Source organism: Peromyscus californicus, unplaced genomic scaffold (assembly GCF_007827085.1).
Source record: "Peromyscus californicus insignis strain IS unplaced genomic scaffold, ASM782708v3 Scaffold_6__1_contigs__length_162567912, whole genome shotgun sequence".
Lineage (NCBI taxonomy): Eukaryota > Metazoa > Chordata > Mammalia > Rodentia > Cricetidae > Peromyscus > Peromyscus californicus.
In genome coordinates this window covers 60,061,633-60,076,928 of record NW_026294584.1, presented here as the reverse complement: position 1 = coordinate 60,076,928, position 15,296 = coordinate 60,061,633, and the positions used below count along the sequence as shown (strand labels likewise).

General features: G+C 57.6%; 1 protein-coding gene across 1 annotated transcript in view; it reads right to left on the bottom strand.

Annotated features, from left to right (window-relative positions):
• LOC128098189 (SCO-spondin-like) overlaps positions 1-15,296 on the bottom strand; it is a 50,062-nt gene that overhangs the window by 12,380 nt on the left and 22,386 nt on the right. Inside the window, 29 exon segments of the mRNA XM_052718985.1 lie at positions 28-183; positions 344-385; positions 703-926; positions 1,092-1,252; positions 2,265-2,431; positions 2,717-2,916; positions 3,012-3,108; positions 3,422-3,622; positions 3,846-4,016; positions 4,135-4,326; positions 4,427-4,473; positions 4,991-5,160; positions 6,572-6,651; positions 6,762-6,932; positions 7,065-7,268; positions 7,431-7,483; positions 8,354-8,448; positions 9,143-9,288; positions 9,452-9,583; positions 9,929-10,099; positions 10,256-10,302; positions 11,537-11,786; positions 12,394-12,558; positions 12,812-12,985; positions 13,856-13,947; positions 14,066-14,191; positions 14,359-14,488; positions 14,574-14,696; positions 14,793-14,972. Coding sequence (XP_052574945.1) covers positions 28-183; positions 344-385; positions 703-926; positions 1,092-1,252; positions 2,265-2,431; positions 2,717-2,916; positions 3,012-3,108; positions 3,422-3,622; positions 3,846-4,016; positions 4,135-4,326; positions 4,427-4,473; positions 4,991-5,160; positions 6,572-6,651; positions 6,762-6,932; positions 7,065-7,268; positions 7,431-7,483; positions 8,354-8,448; positions 9,143-9,288; positions 9,452-9,583; positions 9,929-10,099; positions 10,256-10,302; positions 11,537-11,786; positions 12,394-12,558; positions 12,812-12,985; positions 13,856-13,947; positions 14,066-14,191; positions 14,359-14,488; positions 14,574-14,696; positions 14,793-14,972 — 4,167 coding nt within the window.

The following is a 15,296-nucleotide window of genomic DNA, read 5'->3' as shown; positions in this document are numbered from 1 at the left end:
TGAGCTGGTTGGGCCTCAGAATCATACTTGTACACGAGGGTAAGTTGCATGGACGCTCTTGTAAGGAGTCTCCCATTGTACAGTTGCCCAAGCACAGGCGTGTACGGCTGCGCCATGTTGGGTGAACAGGGTCTGTGCAGCTGTGGGAACATGGAGACCACAACGACCATGGGCCCCAGCCACCTGTGGGAAGAAGGGGTAGAAGAAAGAGTGGGTGTACTTCCCAAGGAGTCAGCCAGGGTTCCAGCTCTTCCAGGAAGTAGGGATGGGAAAGAAAGAGGCACAGGGCTTGCTCTCCCCAAAGAAAGGCCATCCTGGAGGGGTGCTGAGAGACTCGGGGTACCTGCGAGGCTTGTCACTGGCTCCACTGTGGACCCTGCAGTCCCTGTGAAAGGAGACCCTGTTCAGGAGTGTTTGGGTGCCTGCAATGTGCCCTACCAGCAGCACACACACACACACACACACACACACACACACACACACACACACACACACACACACACACACACACAGTGTACAGCATCTTGCAAGATCTCCAGAAGTGCTGGTTGGAGACCTGAACAAGAGTCTAGAGCTACTGGGTAAGAGGAAGGAAAACCCAGAGATTCCAGCAGGGATAAACAGGTACAGAAGAGGGCAAAGGCAGGCTGAGCCGTACTTGGCCGGGCAGGTGTCTGCCTGGCGTCCTTCTGTTTCCCTTACCAGGGCATTCCGGGCTGAAGCAGTACTCTAGGTCCTGAAGGGGCCCGTGGCATCTCAGTCCACCAGGAACAAGTGTGGGATGCACACATTGGCGGGTTCGGGTGCGGGTACCCAGCCCACCACAGGAGCGGGAGCATGGACTCCACACGCTCCAGGGACCAAAGCTGCCATGGACCCTGGAGCATTCCTCCCTTGAGCAAGACAGCTTCCCATGAACACAGGAGCTGTAAAAAGCACAACATGAGGGGCAGGGTAAGGAGGCCAAGGAGGCACAGGCAGGGCAAGGGAGAGGACAGAGCCCAGGGTCCCCATCCTCACCTCATAGTCCCTCCTCCTTTGGCCTCCCCCCCCACCTTCTAGCCCACTCCCCACCTTGGAGGGTCCCCTACCAATTTCCACAGACTGTTTGAAGCATCTGGCCTGGGTGCAGCTCATCTCCAGGTCCAAGGGGCTGGCCCTCATCTCCCAGAAGGGCTAGGTAGGATCTGGAGGCAGTGCTGGCCACCCCCAGCTCCTGCAGCAGCGAGGCTGTCAGCACACAGGGGCATTCCTGGGTGCGTGGACAGAAGGAGACAGTGAACTCTCCCAGGAAGTTCCTACTGGGCACCTGTGTGGAGCCTCTGGTGAGACTTGGGGAAACAGAGGGAATGGGAGCAGGAGGGAGGACCTGGGCCTCAGGAGGCATTTCCCAGCACACAAAGGACTGAAAGCCTGTAGGCTGTGAACCTGGGCAGAGAGTCAGCCAGATTTCTGTACAGAAGAGCTGGAGGGACACAAGCAGGCATTGGCAGAGACTGCAAAAGGACTTGGAGAGGCAGAGAGAGTCCTGGCAGGAATCAGAGGAGTCTGGGTGCCTCGGTGTCAGTCCAGGCTGATGATCAATGTCCTCCTGACCTTGGAGGAGCCCCTCCTCCCTCAGGCTTGGTGTCACTACCTCTTAGTTGAGAAAATGGGGCGAGGAAACATCTCAGGTTCTGGCTGGAGGACGCCACCAGGATTAGGAATGGAATCCTGAGCATCTGTTGGGCTCAACAGAGCAGAGGGAGTACCTGCCTGCCATCTGTCCCCACAGCTGGAGACAGGGATGTGGGGCCAGGTAGGGTGAAGGTGTGGGGGCCCCTGAGATGGAGGATGGGGCTGCCGGGCCACATGCATGGGCAGCTACGGGGACTCAACAGGAAAATGCCCTTCCCTGCCAGGAAGACTGAATGCCACAGCCAGAGGGACACAGAGCAGCATGCCATTACAGTGGCCTCAAAAGTCTTGTAGGTGTCCTTGAGCTGGGAGATCGGCTGGTAATGGACACAAACCCAGGTGCTGTCTCCAGGGAGCAGATGGCCTCTCGGAAACTAGGGACACCCTGGGAAGAAGCTGCCTCACCTCCACCTCCCTTCCTGGGCCCCAATCTGCCACCCTGGATATCAGCAGCAAAGGCCTCTCAGGTTTGAGTGGCACTTAAAGTCACACGACAAAGGGGACCATCTAAGAGGTCACTGACTCCTTGGGGGCAGTGAGCTGCCAGATGCCAGAGACAGAGGGCACAGCCTCGGGCTCCTTCTTACCTGGACACAGGCCAAGCGATGCTGAAAGGTGCCCTCAGGACAGTGGCACCCCTCCTCACAGCTCTCAGAGAAGCAGGCCACCTGTCCCATGATGTGAGCACAAGAGAAGGGGCACCCCTCGCTGGGCTGGCATTCACGGTATAGTCGGCCCACTGGGCAGCCTGTCTCTGAGACAGCACTGGAGTCAGTGCCCCGTCACTGCCCTCACTGCCCACCTCTGTGCCCACCTCGTCTGTGGCCTGAAGGTCATAGTGTCCAGTCCCTCGGCAGTGTCCCTTCCCCAAAGGCTCCCCCATAGCCTGGCTGTTTCCTCCTTTACTTGCTCATCACTAGCAAGGGAAGAGCATGATGGGGACAGAAAGGGAGGAGTCTACGGGTATTCAGAGTCAGGGTCAAGGGACCTGATGGGACTCAAGCTAAGGGGTTACTGGGGAGAAGCTGGCTGGGCTCACCTCTGCAGACCTGGATGTGACAAGTTCGGCTCTGTCGAGCCAGCCCAGGGCAGGGGGGTCGGGCACAGTGTCTAGAGCGTAGCTGCTCCCCTCCTCCACAGGAGACACTGCATCTCTCCCAGGGTCCCCAGGAGCTCCACATGCCAGGTCCAGGGCAGCTGGGCACCTCACGGCACTGCAGGATGCCTGCCACACAGGTGCTGGGGACAGGGAAAGGGGTTTCAGTGACAGGGCCTGGTCCACATCTCTGAAGGCACCATGGCCCAGTTCCACAGCTCACCCCCAATCTGCTTACCAGTTGTCACAGGGCCCAGTCACCACCTCTCCAGGTTCCAGGCTCTCCCAGGAGCTGAGTGTGGACCCTACTGACCGGCTCTGGTTCTCAGGGATCCCTGAAGGCCACAGGAGTAAGGGTGGAGACTCTAGACAGCACAGCAGCCTTCACCTCACCCCACATCCTACACTCCTGACTTCTAGCACCCCGCCCAACAGCACCCATGTCCTGGAGGAAGGTGCTGGAAGCTCTCTCTAATCTGCACTAGCCAAGGATGTGGGAAATGCAGGGCTTCCAGTTCCCAACCTGTGGCCTGGGCCTGGGCCCCACGGGTAGAGATGCAGAACCAGGCAGAGTGGTACTGCAGCTCCCCCAGGGGCTGCTGGGGGAAAGGGGAGGGCAAGGACCAGTGCACGGGAGGTACCACTGACCCATGGCTCTGGGCTGGAAGTGGCAGGGACAGTCAGTTGGGAGCACACAGAGCCCATCCTGGGAGAGCCGGCCTGGGGGACACCCGCAGCCAGACTGGCAGCCGGCCGTGCCTGGCAGGCATGTACTGCCAAAGGACAGGTCCTGGCAGGAGTGAGGACAGGGCTGCCCACAGCGTAAGAGATCCTGGCCCCCTCCACAGTCTAGGAAGGAAGTGAGAGAGTTAGCGTTCGGGCGTTATCCCACGGGGTAAGAGCCTCTTGTGATGCTGACATTGGCCGTGACCTGACACCTTACCCAGAACCGTGGGCGAGCAGCTCGAGGCTGCCCTCTGAAGAGTTCTGTGTGGAAACACGTGGCAGTCGGTGTCAGGATTTCTCTAGACCTACAGAGGGCTCTCCCTTGCCTCTCCCCCAAAGCCTTCACCTGTGCACAGGGCAGAAGTGTCTCCACAGGGGCGACTCTGCTGGTGGCCCCCAGGACAAGGCCTGCCTCCGTCAGAGGTGGGGGGATGGCCACACACTCGGCTCCGAAGGGACCGCCCCAGGCACGCATCACAGGGAGACCACGGCCCCCAAGGGCTCCAAGCTCCATCCGCTGCACCAAGGAGACAGAATCATCTGTCTCGGGAGACCCAGGAGGCCTTAGGTCATCAGGGTCAGAACATGCATTTGGGTTCTGGAACAGGGACACAGGCCTCATAGGAGTGCCACACCTGGGCATGCAGTGGGGTTAGGGCAGGCCTCCTTTTGATGCTGCACCCCTGCCTCCCCTGCCTCCTCAGGGCATGGGGCACCCCCATGCTGGGGAGCAGGGCAGACACAGGCCCTGGAGCGGGTCCTTGTTTGGCCCCTGCAGGGCTGGGAGCACGCTGTCCACTCTGACCATGGGCACCAGCCTCCAGGCACTGTGAAGAGTAGGGTAGGCACTGGATGTAGTTGATGCAATCCTGAGACCGCTCTCCTTGCACCCCTACTCCCCTCCCCGCCCTGTAAGCTAGCACATACCTTGGCAGGGCAGGTCGGTGCAGTTAAGTCTCCCCTCCATGCAGGTGCTGGGCAAGAGCAGAGCCGGAGGAAAAGATGGCAGTTCAGAATGGCCTAGGTCCCCTCCCAAACTCATCTGCCTGCCTCTTCCTTCCTCTTCCTCTTCACACTTTCATGGTGTAGTCTAAGCCCTTCTTCCTACTCTCATATGCTTCAGAAGCCCGCCTGCCCCATCAGCTGCCCTTCTGGGACGGCACAACTGATGTGCTCTACTGGGGAATGACTGTAGGTAACCCGCAGGTAAGTGAGGGCAGGCAGCAGGAACAAACACCCTATCTGTTCCTTGTCCAGCCCAACTTCTCTCCTCCCAGCAACACATGCTCAGCTCTCAGCAGACACACCGAGTCAGCTGCCTCAGTTTCCCCTCCTGTTAGACAGGTGTCATGGGGCCTGCTCTGCATCTTCTCCAGGACAGGGGGTTATCTAGTGTACATGGTCTGAGCCCCCAGAGCTCAGATGCACAGACAGCAGCCGCTCTGGTCAACCTGCTGCCTCCTGCCCCAGTAATACGGCACAACCTCTCACCAGTGGTTACAGCCATCAGGCCTCGGCAGCTGAGTGCCCGGATGGTGGCGCTTCCCTGTCAGCAGGTCCAGGCAGCTGCAGTGACTGGGCTGCACGCAGATGGCCCCATCAGCACTCAGTACCTTGCCCAGGGGACAGTAACAGCCTGGCTGGCAGCGCCACACACAGTGCTGGGGGAGAGGCACAGAGCAAGCGGGGGTTTTAGTCATTAGGAAACGGCCTGAGGTGGAGAGTTAGGAAGAATCCCAGACCACGTTGGAAGTACCCAGTGGGTAGGTGTGGGGGTTAATCTTGATTGCTAACTTGATGGGATCTAGAATCACCACGGAAACAAGAAGACACACCCTAAATGTGAGTGGTAGCATCCATGGCTGGGGGTCCTGGGCTGAGTAAGGGAGGAGTAGCCTCGTTACTCTGCTTTCTGACTGTGGATGTGATGTGACCAGCTGCCTCGGACTCTCGCCTCTATGCCTCCCCCCAAAGCCATGGATGTCTAACCATGAGCCTTAAAAAGCCCTTCCTTTCTTAAGTGACGTTCGTCAGGAATTTTGTCCCTGCAATGAGTAATGATCAGAGTGAGAAGGAAGGGTACCCAGAGAGAGAAAAGCGTGACCTTACAATTACTTTCTCTTTAAAGAACTGGAGAAGGGCAGGAAGAGAACCAGCAGGCCACTGAGTTCCCTGCCACTGAGAAGGGAGGGTGGGGAACAGGCTTATAGATGAACCCCTCAGCTCCCAAGGCATGCATCTGGAAGCTGGGGCCCTGCAAATGTGAAGCCCCAGGTCTTGGAGATGGCAGACTCAGAACTGAGGCATGCCCAGAGCCCCCTAGTACTCAGAGAGCAGGTGCCTGGGGGAGCTGGCTGGGAAGAGAGGCTGTGTGGGCAAGAGCTGGGGACAGGCCTTGTCTATGATGACCTGCAGTGACCGTCCCGTTCTAGCGCTCCTTGGTCCTCCTCCCTCAGCTGTCTGGAGCCATCCCTGGCCTCCTGTCCATACACGGCTCTCCTCACTCGGGCCTCAAAGCACCATGTTCATCTTCAGAGCTCTTACCATGTCCATCTTTAACTCATGTCTGTCTCCCCAGAATGTGGAATCATGGATCCAGAGATCTTGTCTGTGTCTGCCTCCTTCTGTGTCTACAGTGTGTGTGTAGGTGTTTGGAACACACACACACACACACACACACACACACACACACACACACACACACACACACACACACACGCACGCACACGCACGCACGCTGTGTACACCAAAATGTTTATGACACTTACGATGATTCGGTGGGCCGACTTCCCTCCCACGTGTTTGTGCTGTGTCTGCAGTGGCACTCTAATTTAGAAACATTGGCTGTGCCGATGCCAAGTGCTGCTCGATAAGGCTGCCTCTCTCATCACCAAGAGGGGGCAAGCCTGCACTGTGGTAAACTAAAATCCAGGGCCTCGCCCATCCCTACCAGGCTTTCTGCCCAGCACCAGGCAAGAGGCCATGGGCCCCAAACCATACCCCTGCTTCCCACAAGAGGATTCTCTGGTCAGAGCCAAAGGTCAGAGGAGTATCAAGGGGGCCCAGACTCACCACAAGGTCATCACAGGAGCGGGGGCAGGGAGGGCCACAGGGGCTGTACTCTGCCCCTTCAATGGTGCTACAGTTGCTCACTGGAGGACAGGATGGGCTGAGGTTGGTTGGAGCCCTTGGCCTGCCTCCCAAGGCTGCTCCCTAGCTTCTTACTCTTTGCTTCTGGGCCCATCCCATCCTCAGCAGGTACCTGGGCATGGTTGAGCCTGGCAGGCCTCCCCCTGGGCCTGAGGTCCTTCACAGAAATCCCCTAGGCCCTGGGGTGGTGGCTGGTCACAGGCTCGGGTTCGGCTCCGCAGGCCTCCTCCACAGCTCCGACTACAGCCAGACCAGGGTCCCCAAGGACTCCAGCTCCCTGCTTCTGAGAGAACAGCAGAGGAAAGAGTGTGAAAGGGTTTGGGGGTGCTGGAGCCAGCTGGTACAAAGATGAGGGACTCCAAAGATGGCTCCACCCAGGGCTTCAGGGCAAGCATCAGCCTAAAGAGCCACTTACGGTCACATCCCGGCAGGAGGCATGGTTCTTCCTCAGCCTCAGAGCCTGGGCAGAGGGTTGTGGAGGCCACTGTGGGCAGGGGAGCTAGGCTGAAGGGTGCCCTACTGGAGGGCCTGGCACAGAAGCGGTGCCGGTGGCGTCGGGCAGGACTGCAGGAGGCTGAACACATACTCCATGGGGTCCAGGGTGACCATGCAGGCTGACCTTGGGGTGCATGGGGGAGCGAGAATGGGAGAAGAGAATGAGCCAATGAGGCACCATAACACCTTACGCCTCAGCTCTCCTGGAGCCTGTTTCCTACCCCAGTGCAGGCCCGAGGCTGCTGGGATGAGAAGCAAGGACAGAGGAGTGAGAAGCCTTTCTCACCTTGCTCACAAGGCCAGGAGCTGCAGTTGGTGATGCGCCCAGAGATACAGGAGCTGGAGGGGAAGCAGAGGCTTGGGTGCTCCCCAGGCTACAAGGTACCCACAGAGCCTTTGCTCAAACTCTAGTCCCCAGGACCTGCAAATGTGACCTTATTTGGAGACGGGATCCTTCCAGAGGTAACCAAGCCAATAAGGCTGTTGGAGGGGGGCGAGGCCAATCTGGTGTGACGTGTGTTCTTGTAGGAAAGGGGTGTTTGGATGCTGACATACACGGGGGGGGGGGGGGGGGGATGATGGACAGAGGGAGAAGACAGCCGTCAGCAAGCTAGAAAATGTCAGATTGGTGCCAAAAAGGGGAGTTGGGACAAATGCTCCCTCAGTGCCTCAGCGCACCAGGTCTGCCAACCTTGATCTAGGACATGTGTGGCCACCGACGGCTGTTACTCAAGGCCCCTACCTCCAGAACAGGTGTGTGTTTGTGTGCATGTGTACGAAGGCGTGTGTGTGTGTGTGTGTGTGTGTGTGTGTGTGTGTGTGTGTGTGTGTGTGTGTGTTATTTGTGTGATGTGTGTATGTGTGAGTACAGGTACAATATACTTTATTACAACAATCATAAAAATTAACTCAAGGTAGGAAGAAAAAGACAGGTGATTCTTTTTCCCCATTACTGGAAACTTAATTCAGGGTCTTGCCAGGCAAACCCTCTACCACTGAGTATGTCCCCAGGCTCTGAGAGAAGACAGACAGGGATGGGTGGCTGGGGGGGGGGGTGCAGGCAGGTTTAGATGGCAGGGCTGGTTGGTTGTGGCTGAGGATGGGGAGGGGGTAGGCATCTCTCTGACTGACTGGAGCCAATCTCTCCTTCTGCTGAGGAAAGACAGCCGTACAGTTGGGTCCTCAGAACTGGGGGTGGGAGGGGCTTACCAGTTCTCACACGGATGAACCACTGCACTGCCCGGGGGATGAAGGCGCCCCCTGTGGGTACAGGGGCAGTCCTGGGCAGGCACACACATATTGTTCTGAAATAGAAAACCCTTTGTCATCCTGGTTCCAGCCTGCTCCAGTCACAGCCAGCACTCAGTTTCCTAGTCCATCTCAAGGGCCACCCAGAAGCCTTCCACAGGGCTTAATCCAGGTCCCTCTCTCAGTGGCAAGAGCAGACCCTTAGCCGAGGGTCACATGGGAACACGGGCGCTCTCTTTCAGGGAGAAAAAAGACCTGCTTCCATTGCAAGGCTGAACTGTTCAATGAAATCAACTGTGTGCGATACATAGTTTTCATACGAACCATGTGGTTCATCGAGCAGCATAACACCCTCCAGCCCCCGACCCCTCGCCTGGCAACCATTTTCATTAAGGCATGAAGCTGTGTCTCTAGCCAGAACCAGCAGGCAACCTGAGCGTGTCTTGCTTATTCATCCCACTCACCTGACTACCCAGTCTAAGACTGAGCACACAGTAGCACTCAGCACATCGCTGGTGATGGACAGATTAGAGGACATGCGTTGGAAGGAGCGACATGTGTACAGCCCCTTTGACTCACCACCACTTTCATAAGCAAGAGAACAGCTGTCTCAGGTGTCTTTCACGCAGCAGCTTTTGTCTCCAGCCCCAAACCTTTGGCGTTGCCCTTGCCCAGGCCCCTGGCTGTCTCTTCCCTGCCAAACCAGGGTCCCAAGGCAGTTCCAGCTGTGGCCAGGCAGCAGGATCTTACCAGCAGGAGCATTCCAGAAAGGCAGTAGCAGCCGGGTTGGCAAGTCTGATTGGTCTCTCTAGGGGTGCTGAGATGGGCACAGGAGGCCGGGCCCTGGGCACAGTCTAGCCATTGCTGGCCCTTGGGACACACACCTGGCACTGGTCCTGTAGACACACGTGACAAAGGGGTAGCACAGTGCCTACCTACTCAGCTTTCCCCAACACGGGAGAGGCTGAGGCTGCCATGGACAGGGCTGCGGGGGTGGGGTGTCAGAAGTGTCCTGGCATGGTGGAAATAGAACTAGAGTGTCCCCAAGGCATCCCTCACCTGCACAAGGCTGCAGGCTGCAGGCAGAGAACTCAATGGGGCTGTGTGGGCCACTGCCTTGAGTGCGGTTTCTGTAGCCACCACCACAGGGCACCGAGCATGGAGTCCAGGAACCCCACTCTGCACCAGGACCTGTGGGTAGCATCCAGGTCACTAAAGCTCTCATATTCTATACCCAGCACATCTCTTTCCCCTGTCCAGATATCCAAAGATACCCCTTCCTTCTCATGCCATCTCTCTTCACCTGCAGAATTATCTCCACCTTAGGAAACGTGGTGTCTTCAGAGAGGGAAGTGGGCTGGCCTTTAGGGAGGGTCTCTCTTGGGGAACCGACTAGTAAGGTTTCTGGGAACCATCTCTTAGTGGCATCCCTTAGGGAAGTCCCTTATGTCTCTCATGGGGTCCCGAGGGGGGTATCTTGGATTCTCTCTAGAAGGTTCTTTAAGGAGCTCTCTGGCCCTAGGTTCCCACTCTTACCTCGGCATGGCCTCAGACTGCAGAATTCAGCATCTATATTGGGGCCTTGGCACTCGGCACCCCCAAAGGCAGCTGGTGGTGCCGTGCCTGCTCTGAAGCGCCGTCGAATGCCCACATTACAGCTTTGGCTGCAGGGACTCCATGGAGTCCAGGGGCTCCAGCCACAGGCAACTGCCAGGGTGAGGGAGGGCAGATGTCTGAAACCAGGTCAAGTTGTCCTGGACCCTGACTCTCTTGGGACACCACCAACACTCCCAGGAGGCTATCTCAGGAGGGTCCAAGGTCTCCCATAGTCTCTGAGCACCAACCACCACATGGAGGGAGTACCTGGACAGAGTTCTGAGGTGCACACCATTTCTCCAGAGACGCAGGTGCTGCCAAGAAAGGGTACAGTGAGCCCCAATCCAGTCCACCCAGCCCTCGCCACTGAAGCACTGGACACCTGCCTCAAAGGACAGGGAGCCAAGACACCAGACACACAACGTGGCATGTGGGATGTGACTTGGACTTTCACTCTCGTGCCTCCCTCCCAAATCCGCCGTCATCGGGCCCCTTGATCCCCCAGGTAGGGTGCTGTCCCTTTGACACACAGTTTCATCAAGAATGCCTTTTTATACTTTTTATTTCGTGTGCACTTATTAAACAACCTCTGTACATGACTTTAAGTGACAGGGCTAGGCAGGGGCAATTTAGAAAAAGCTAGAATTCTAGAAGAAGTGGTTATAATTTGCGCCCTTCCATTTTTCTCCAGTACGTGCTTATTGGTCAAACACTGGAGATTCCAGAAAAATAATCTAGCAAAGAAAGGGGGTGCAGACAATAAGAAGGGGACTGGGGAAGGTACCAGGAGATAAAAAGGAAGAGGAGAATGAAGAATGAAGAAATCTAAGGAAAGGGAAGGGGGGGGGGGGGGGGTGGAGGGGCGGAGAGGAATGTGTTAGAGCGCCCTCTGCTGGCAAAACCTCGTGTTAGCTTTGAGAACTGGATAAAGAGCAGAACCCAAGGGATCCCGTGTAGAGAATTACATTCAGGAAGGAGAAAACTCCTTCCAGAGTTGAGGAGCTATGACAACTGACGGGTTCTGGGAAAAGGAAAGTCCATTTTCTTTAAGGACACGGCCCCTGGTGGCTGGACCATTCTCCAGTAGATGGTCCCATACCCATGAGTATCAAGACAACAACATTAAGTTGGAAGGGGCTGGGGGGTGGATCCGGAAGGAGTTAGAGGGAGGAGTGAGGATGAATAGGATCAAAATATATTATATGCACGTAGGAATTGGTCAAAGGGTAAAAATATATTTTTAAAAAGAAGCCTCTCTCCAGGCTATAGTTCCGTTCTGCATAGCACCCCCACCTATCTGAAACCCAGGCTTCCCACAGTCAGATGGGGTGAATATTTCTTGTAGGCACCTGTGTTGTAGCCAGGCAGTGATTCACTCACTGCAGTCTTCTCGGGAGCCATGCCCGGTGCGTTTGTCAGCATATTCGGCTCCCTACCCTCCCCCCCCCCCCCCACACACACACCGATGAGTGAATATGTGTGAGTCCACTTGTGTCCGACTCTGGAGCATAGTCCCTCCCTCTGTCCCCATCCTCACTGGTAGCCTACCAGTTGTTGCAGTCCAGGCGAGCTACTGCTCCTGGTGCATAGAGCTGCCCGTGCAGCTGACAGGGGCACTGGCTGCGGGGCAGGCAGCTGGCATTATGCAGGAAGAGGCCAGGGGGGCAGGTGCAGCTGGGAGCACAGGAGCCAGTGCACTCTACCCCAGGGTCCTGTGCCAGGCACAGCTGAGGGCACGGACCCCCCTCCTCCTGACACTGCTCTGCTGAGCGGAACACCATGTTCCCTGGGCACTGGGCTAGATGGGGAGACAGAAAGGTCTGAGTCAGGAAAGGAGAGAAGGGATGCTGACAAGGAGGAAAGCCTGGATGTAGTGATTGACAAGGCAGAGATGAGGAAGCCCCTCCCCTCCAGTCCTTTCCCATTCCCTTCCCTCACCCCCTAGCTTGGCTCCCCTGTTATGAACGCTCTTGAGAACAGGACACCAGTGTCTGGGTCAGGAGGAATGCCCAACAGATCAAGGAGCTAAGGAAATAGACTCTCCTCGGCTGGCCTTGCTCCCCTGATTTTGCCTGTGAGTGGGCTCTGCCTCCAAAGTCACATGCCCTTCTAGGGCAAGTAAAGTGCCTGGCCCAGTATCTGGTTCCCAGCAAGTGGGAGGAGGAGAAGGAGGAGGAGGAGGAGGAGGAGGAGGAGGAGGAGGAGGAGGAGGAGGAGGAGGAGGAGGAGGAGGAGAAGGAGGAGGAGGAGGGGACTTGGAGAGACACTGAAAATCCTGAAGGTTTCCTAGCTCTAAGTGTGCCCTGTTCTGAAGTCAGAGGTCAGCCAAGCGAGAAGAGAAGGCTGGAAAGGTCAAAATCCCAGGGTGGACAAGGCCACTTGGAGAGTGTAGAGGGTTCTGGCACCTGTGCAGGGATGCATGTTGCAGTCTCTGGTCTGAGTGTGGGGTCCTGGGCACATAGGATTCCCAGGAGCCAAGCTGGAGCAGCTGCGCCCTCGAGTCTGGATGCCACCATTACAGGAGGCTGAGCAGGTGGTCCAGGAAGCCCATGAGCCCCAGGCACTTGGCACTGGCAGGAAGAACAGAGGCTGTGGTCATTGGTGGCAAGACATGGGCAGAGGGAGGGAGGGATTTAGGACGATCCCAAATAATGTCAATCATGTGTTGGTTTTTTAGGGAGACTTTGGGTGGGGGTGGCTTAAGGACACCGCCAGGTTTGCTCTTTCCCTCCTTCCTGGGGGTCGGGCCAGGTCAAGGGGTCATTCTCTCCTATTCCTTTTCCCACTCAGGTTCTCAGCCACACCAGGAAGGCAGGGCTATACCTGGGCACACAGGGGGGCTGCAGGGCTCCTCCTGGGTGGCCTCTCCAGGGCAGAATGTGTCCCTGGAGCTGGGGCAGAGCCGAGAACGCTGCCGCCAGCCAGGGTCCCCCCCAGGGACAAGGCAGCTCTGGGAGCAGGAAGACCAGGATGTCCAGGGTGTCCAACCTGGCATCTCTGGGAAGGAAAAGACGGTGCAGGCCTGTTGTATAGAGGCTCTGGCCAGGCTGGCAAAGGTTGGGGGCCAGGGCAAGGGTAAGGGTTGCTCCTCTGTGAGTCACTCTGTTGTTAGGACCCTGTTCTGCGGCTGTTTCTCATCCTTACCTGAGGCAGAGCCCTCCATGGAACCTGGCCAAGCTCATGCCCTGCTTCCCCACAGTTCAGCCAACAGCCCACAATATATTCCCTATCCTCACAGTCCCTCAGCCTCAGAGTTTCCTGTGATCTGCGACCACCTGCCTGAGATCACCATTCACTCTCCCCTGCCTCCAGGACCCACTCCTCAGCCCCCTCCTCTCATTCCCTGTCACCCATCCCTCATCCGGCCCCCACCAACAGGGATTAGCCTGCCCTGCAGTGACCTCCTCGCTTGACACCGCATAGCCTGAGGCAAAGGGACAAACTGGAGCTTTTATCTTGTCTCTGAGTGTTCCTGTCTGCCCTGGTCACCTGAAGCACGCAGCCGGGCCAGCAGCCTCTTCGTTCTGGCCCCTGCAGACACCTGTCCCACCCTAGCCAGCCTGCCCAGGGACCCAGGATGTCTGCACGAGAGCCTGTCTCTCCCGCCCCAAAGCCCACTAACCTAATCTGGTTCCAGGACCATGACTGGATGGGTGGGCGTGACTCTCACCCTCTCACTTCTACCTTCTGGCTCTGCCTCGCCTTCCACGGGGCCCACTGCAGTTTCTGTTGGCATTGGGGTCCAGGCAGGAAAGGGGACATGGGGACACCCAGCGTCCTCTGGCACAGCTTCATTCCCTACCCATCCTAGGTACCAGCCGGGACAGGAAATTGGGAAGAGGAAGGCAGTCTCCTGACATACCGTACCTGTCCCACATTCTGTGTAGCAGGCCTGCAGTTCCTGCCTGTCACCTTCACACGGGGCACCTCCAAATGCCGCGGGAGGGTTGGAGGGGGACCTGAAGAGAGACTCGCCTTCCTTGTCCGTCTGTCACCTGTCCACTGCCCTCCCCCCACCAGGGTGACCTGCTCTCATCCCTTCTCCGCATCTCTTCCATTTTTGCCCGACCTCCACACCTGAACCTGGCCCTCACTCCAGAGCCACAGGAGCGATCACAAGGTGTCCAGGGGGACCAGGCAGACCAGCCACAGGACTGGGGGCATCCTCCTGGCTTACACAGCAGTACCCCCTCCTCACAGGTGCTGCAGAGGACAGAAGGGGTAGAGGACCCATCCGCACCAGGAGGCTCCAGCCAGTATCTGCCCTCCATGTCGCCCTTCTTCATCCAGGCCCTCCTGTGACCCAGCTCCTTCTCTCACGCCAGTACTGGCCCCCGGACTAGCACCACCCCTCGGCCCAGCATGCTCACCATTGGCTGCAGTTGTCCAGCAAGAAGGCCAGCCCAGGCTGTCTCAGGTCTTGGCCCACCAGGCAGGGGCATTCAGAGAGGGGCAGGCAGTGAGAGTCCTGGAGGAAAAGCCCAGGAGGACAGCGGCATCCTGGGTGCAAGGAGAGGAAGCCACTTAGGGGCAGTACTGGGCTTGGGTGGGCAACTCTCACGTGCACTTTCTGGCTCTGCCTCACCTTCCATACAACGTCCACTGCAGCTTCTGTTGGCTTCGGGGTCCAGGCAGGAGGGTGGGCATGGGGGTACCAGCCCCTTGCGGCACAGTTCAGCCTCCACGTGAACACGGCCTGGCTCACAGTCTCGGGGGAGAAGAGCACAAGCAGGGTGGGCGTCAGAGGCCCAGGGACAAACTCGGGGCCACTGTTGGAGGTCCCTCCCAGCCAGCTTCCCTTTACCTGTGTCACCCGGGCAGAGCTGCAAGCTGCAGGGTGCCCTCTCATGGGAAGGCCCAGGGCAGGGGGCACCACCATTCTTGGGTGGGGGATCCACACAGCTCCTCTGGCGACTCTGGTGGCCACCTCCACAGGAGACACTGCAGGGCTCCCAGGGCCCCCACTCTGACCATGCGCCAGCCACTGTGGAGGAAGAAGGGCGTCCACCAGAAAGACTCCAAGGAGACGGGCTGTGTAGAAAGGGGAAGGCCAAGCCAGGGAGCCTCTCCCAGCTCCTTGGGAGCCAGTGGCCTGGCAGGCAGGAGCAGCACCCTAGTGGTTCTACAACTCCCTTTATTCTGGAAAACTGCCCGTAGGTGAGTGAACGAGGGGAAGACACCCGGTGACTCCAAGGACAGAGTTCCAGCCCCTGGCAAGGTTACAATGGCAGAACCCTGAAGTGGGGCACGTGTGGAAGCAGGGAGGCAAGGAAATGCCAAAGCCAGGGTTGGGAACCTGATGTAGGAG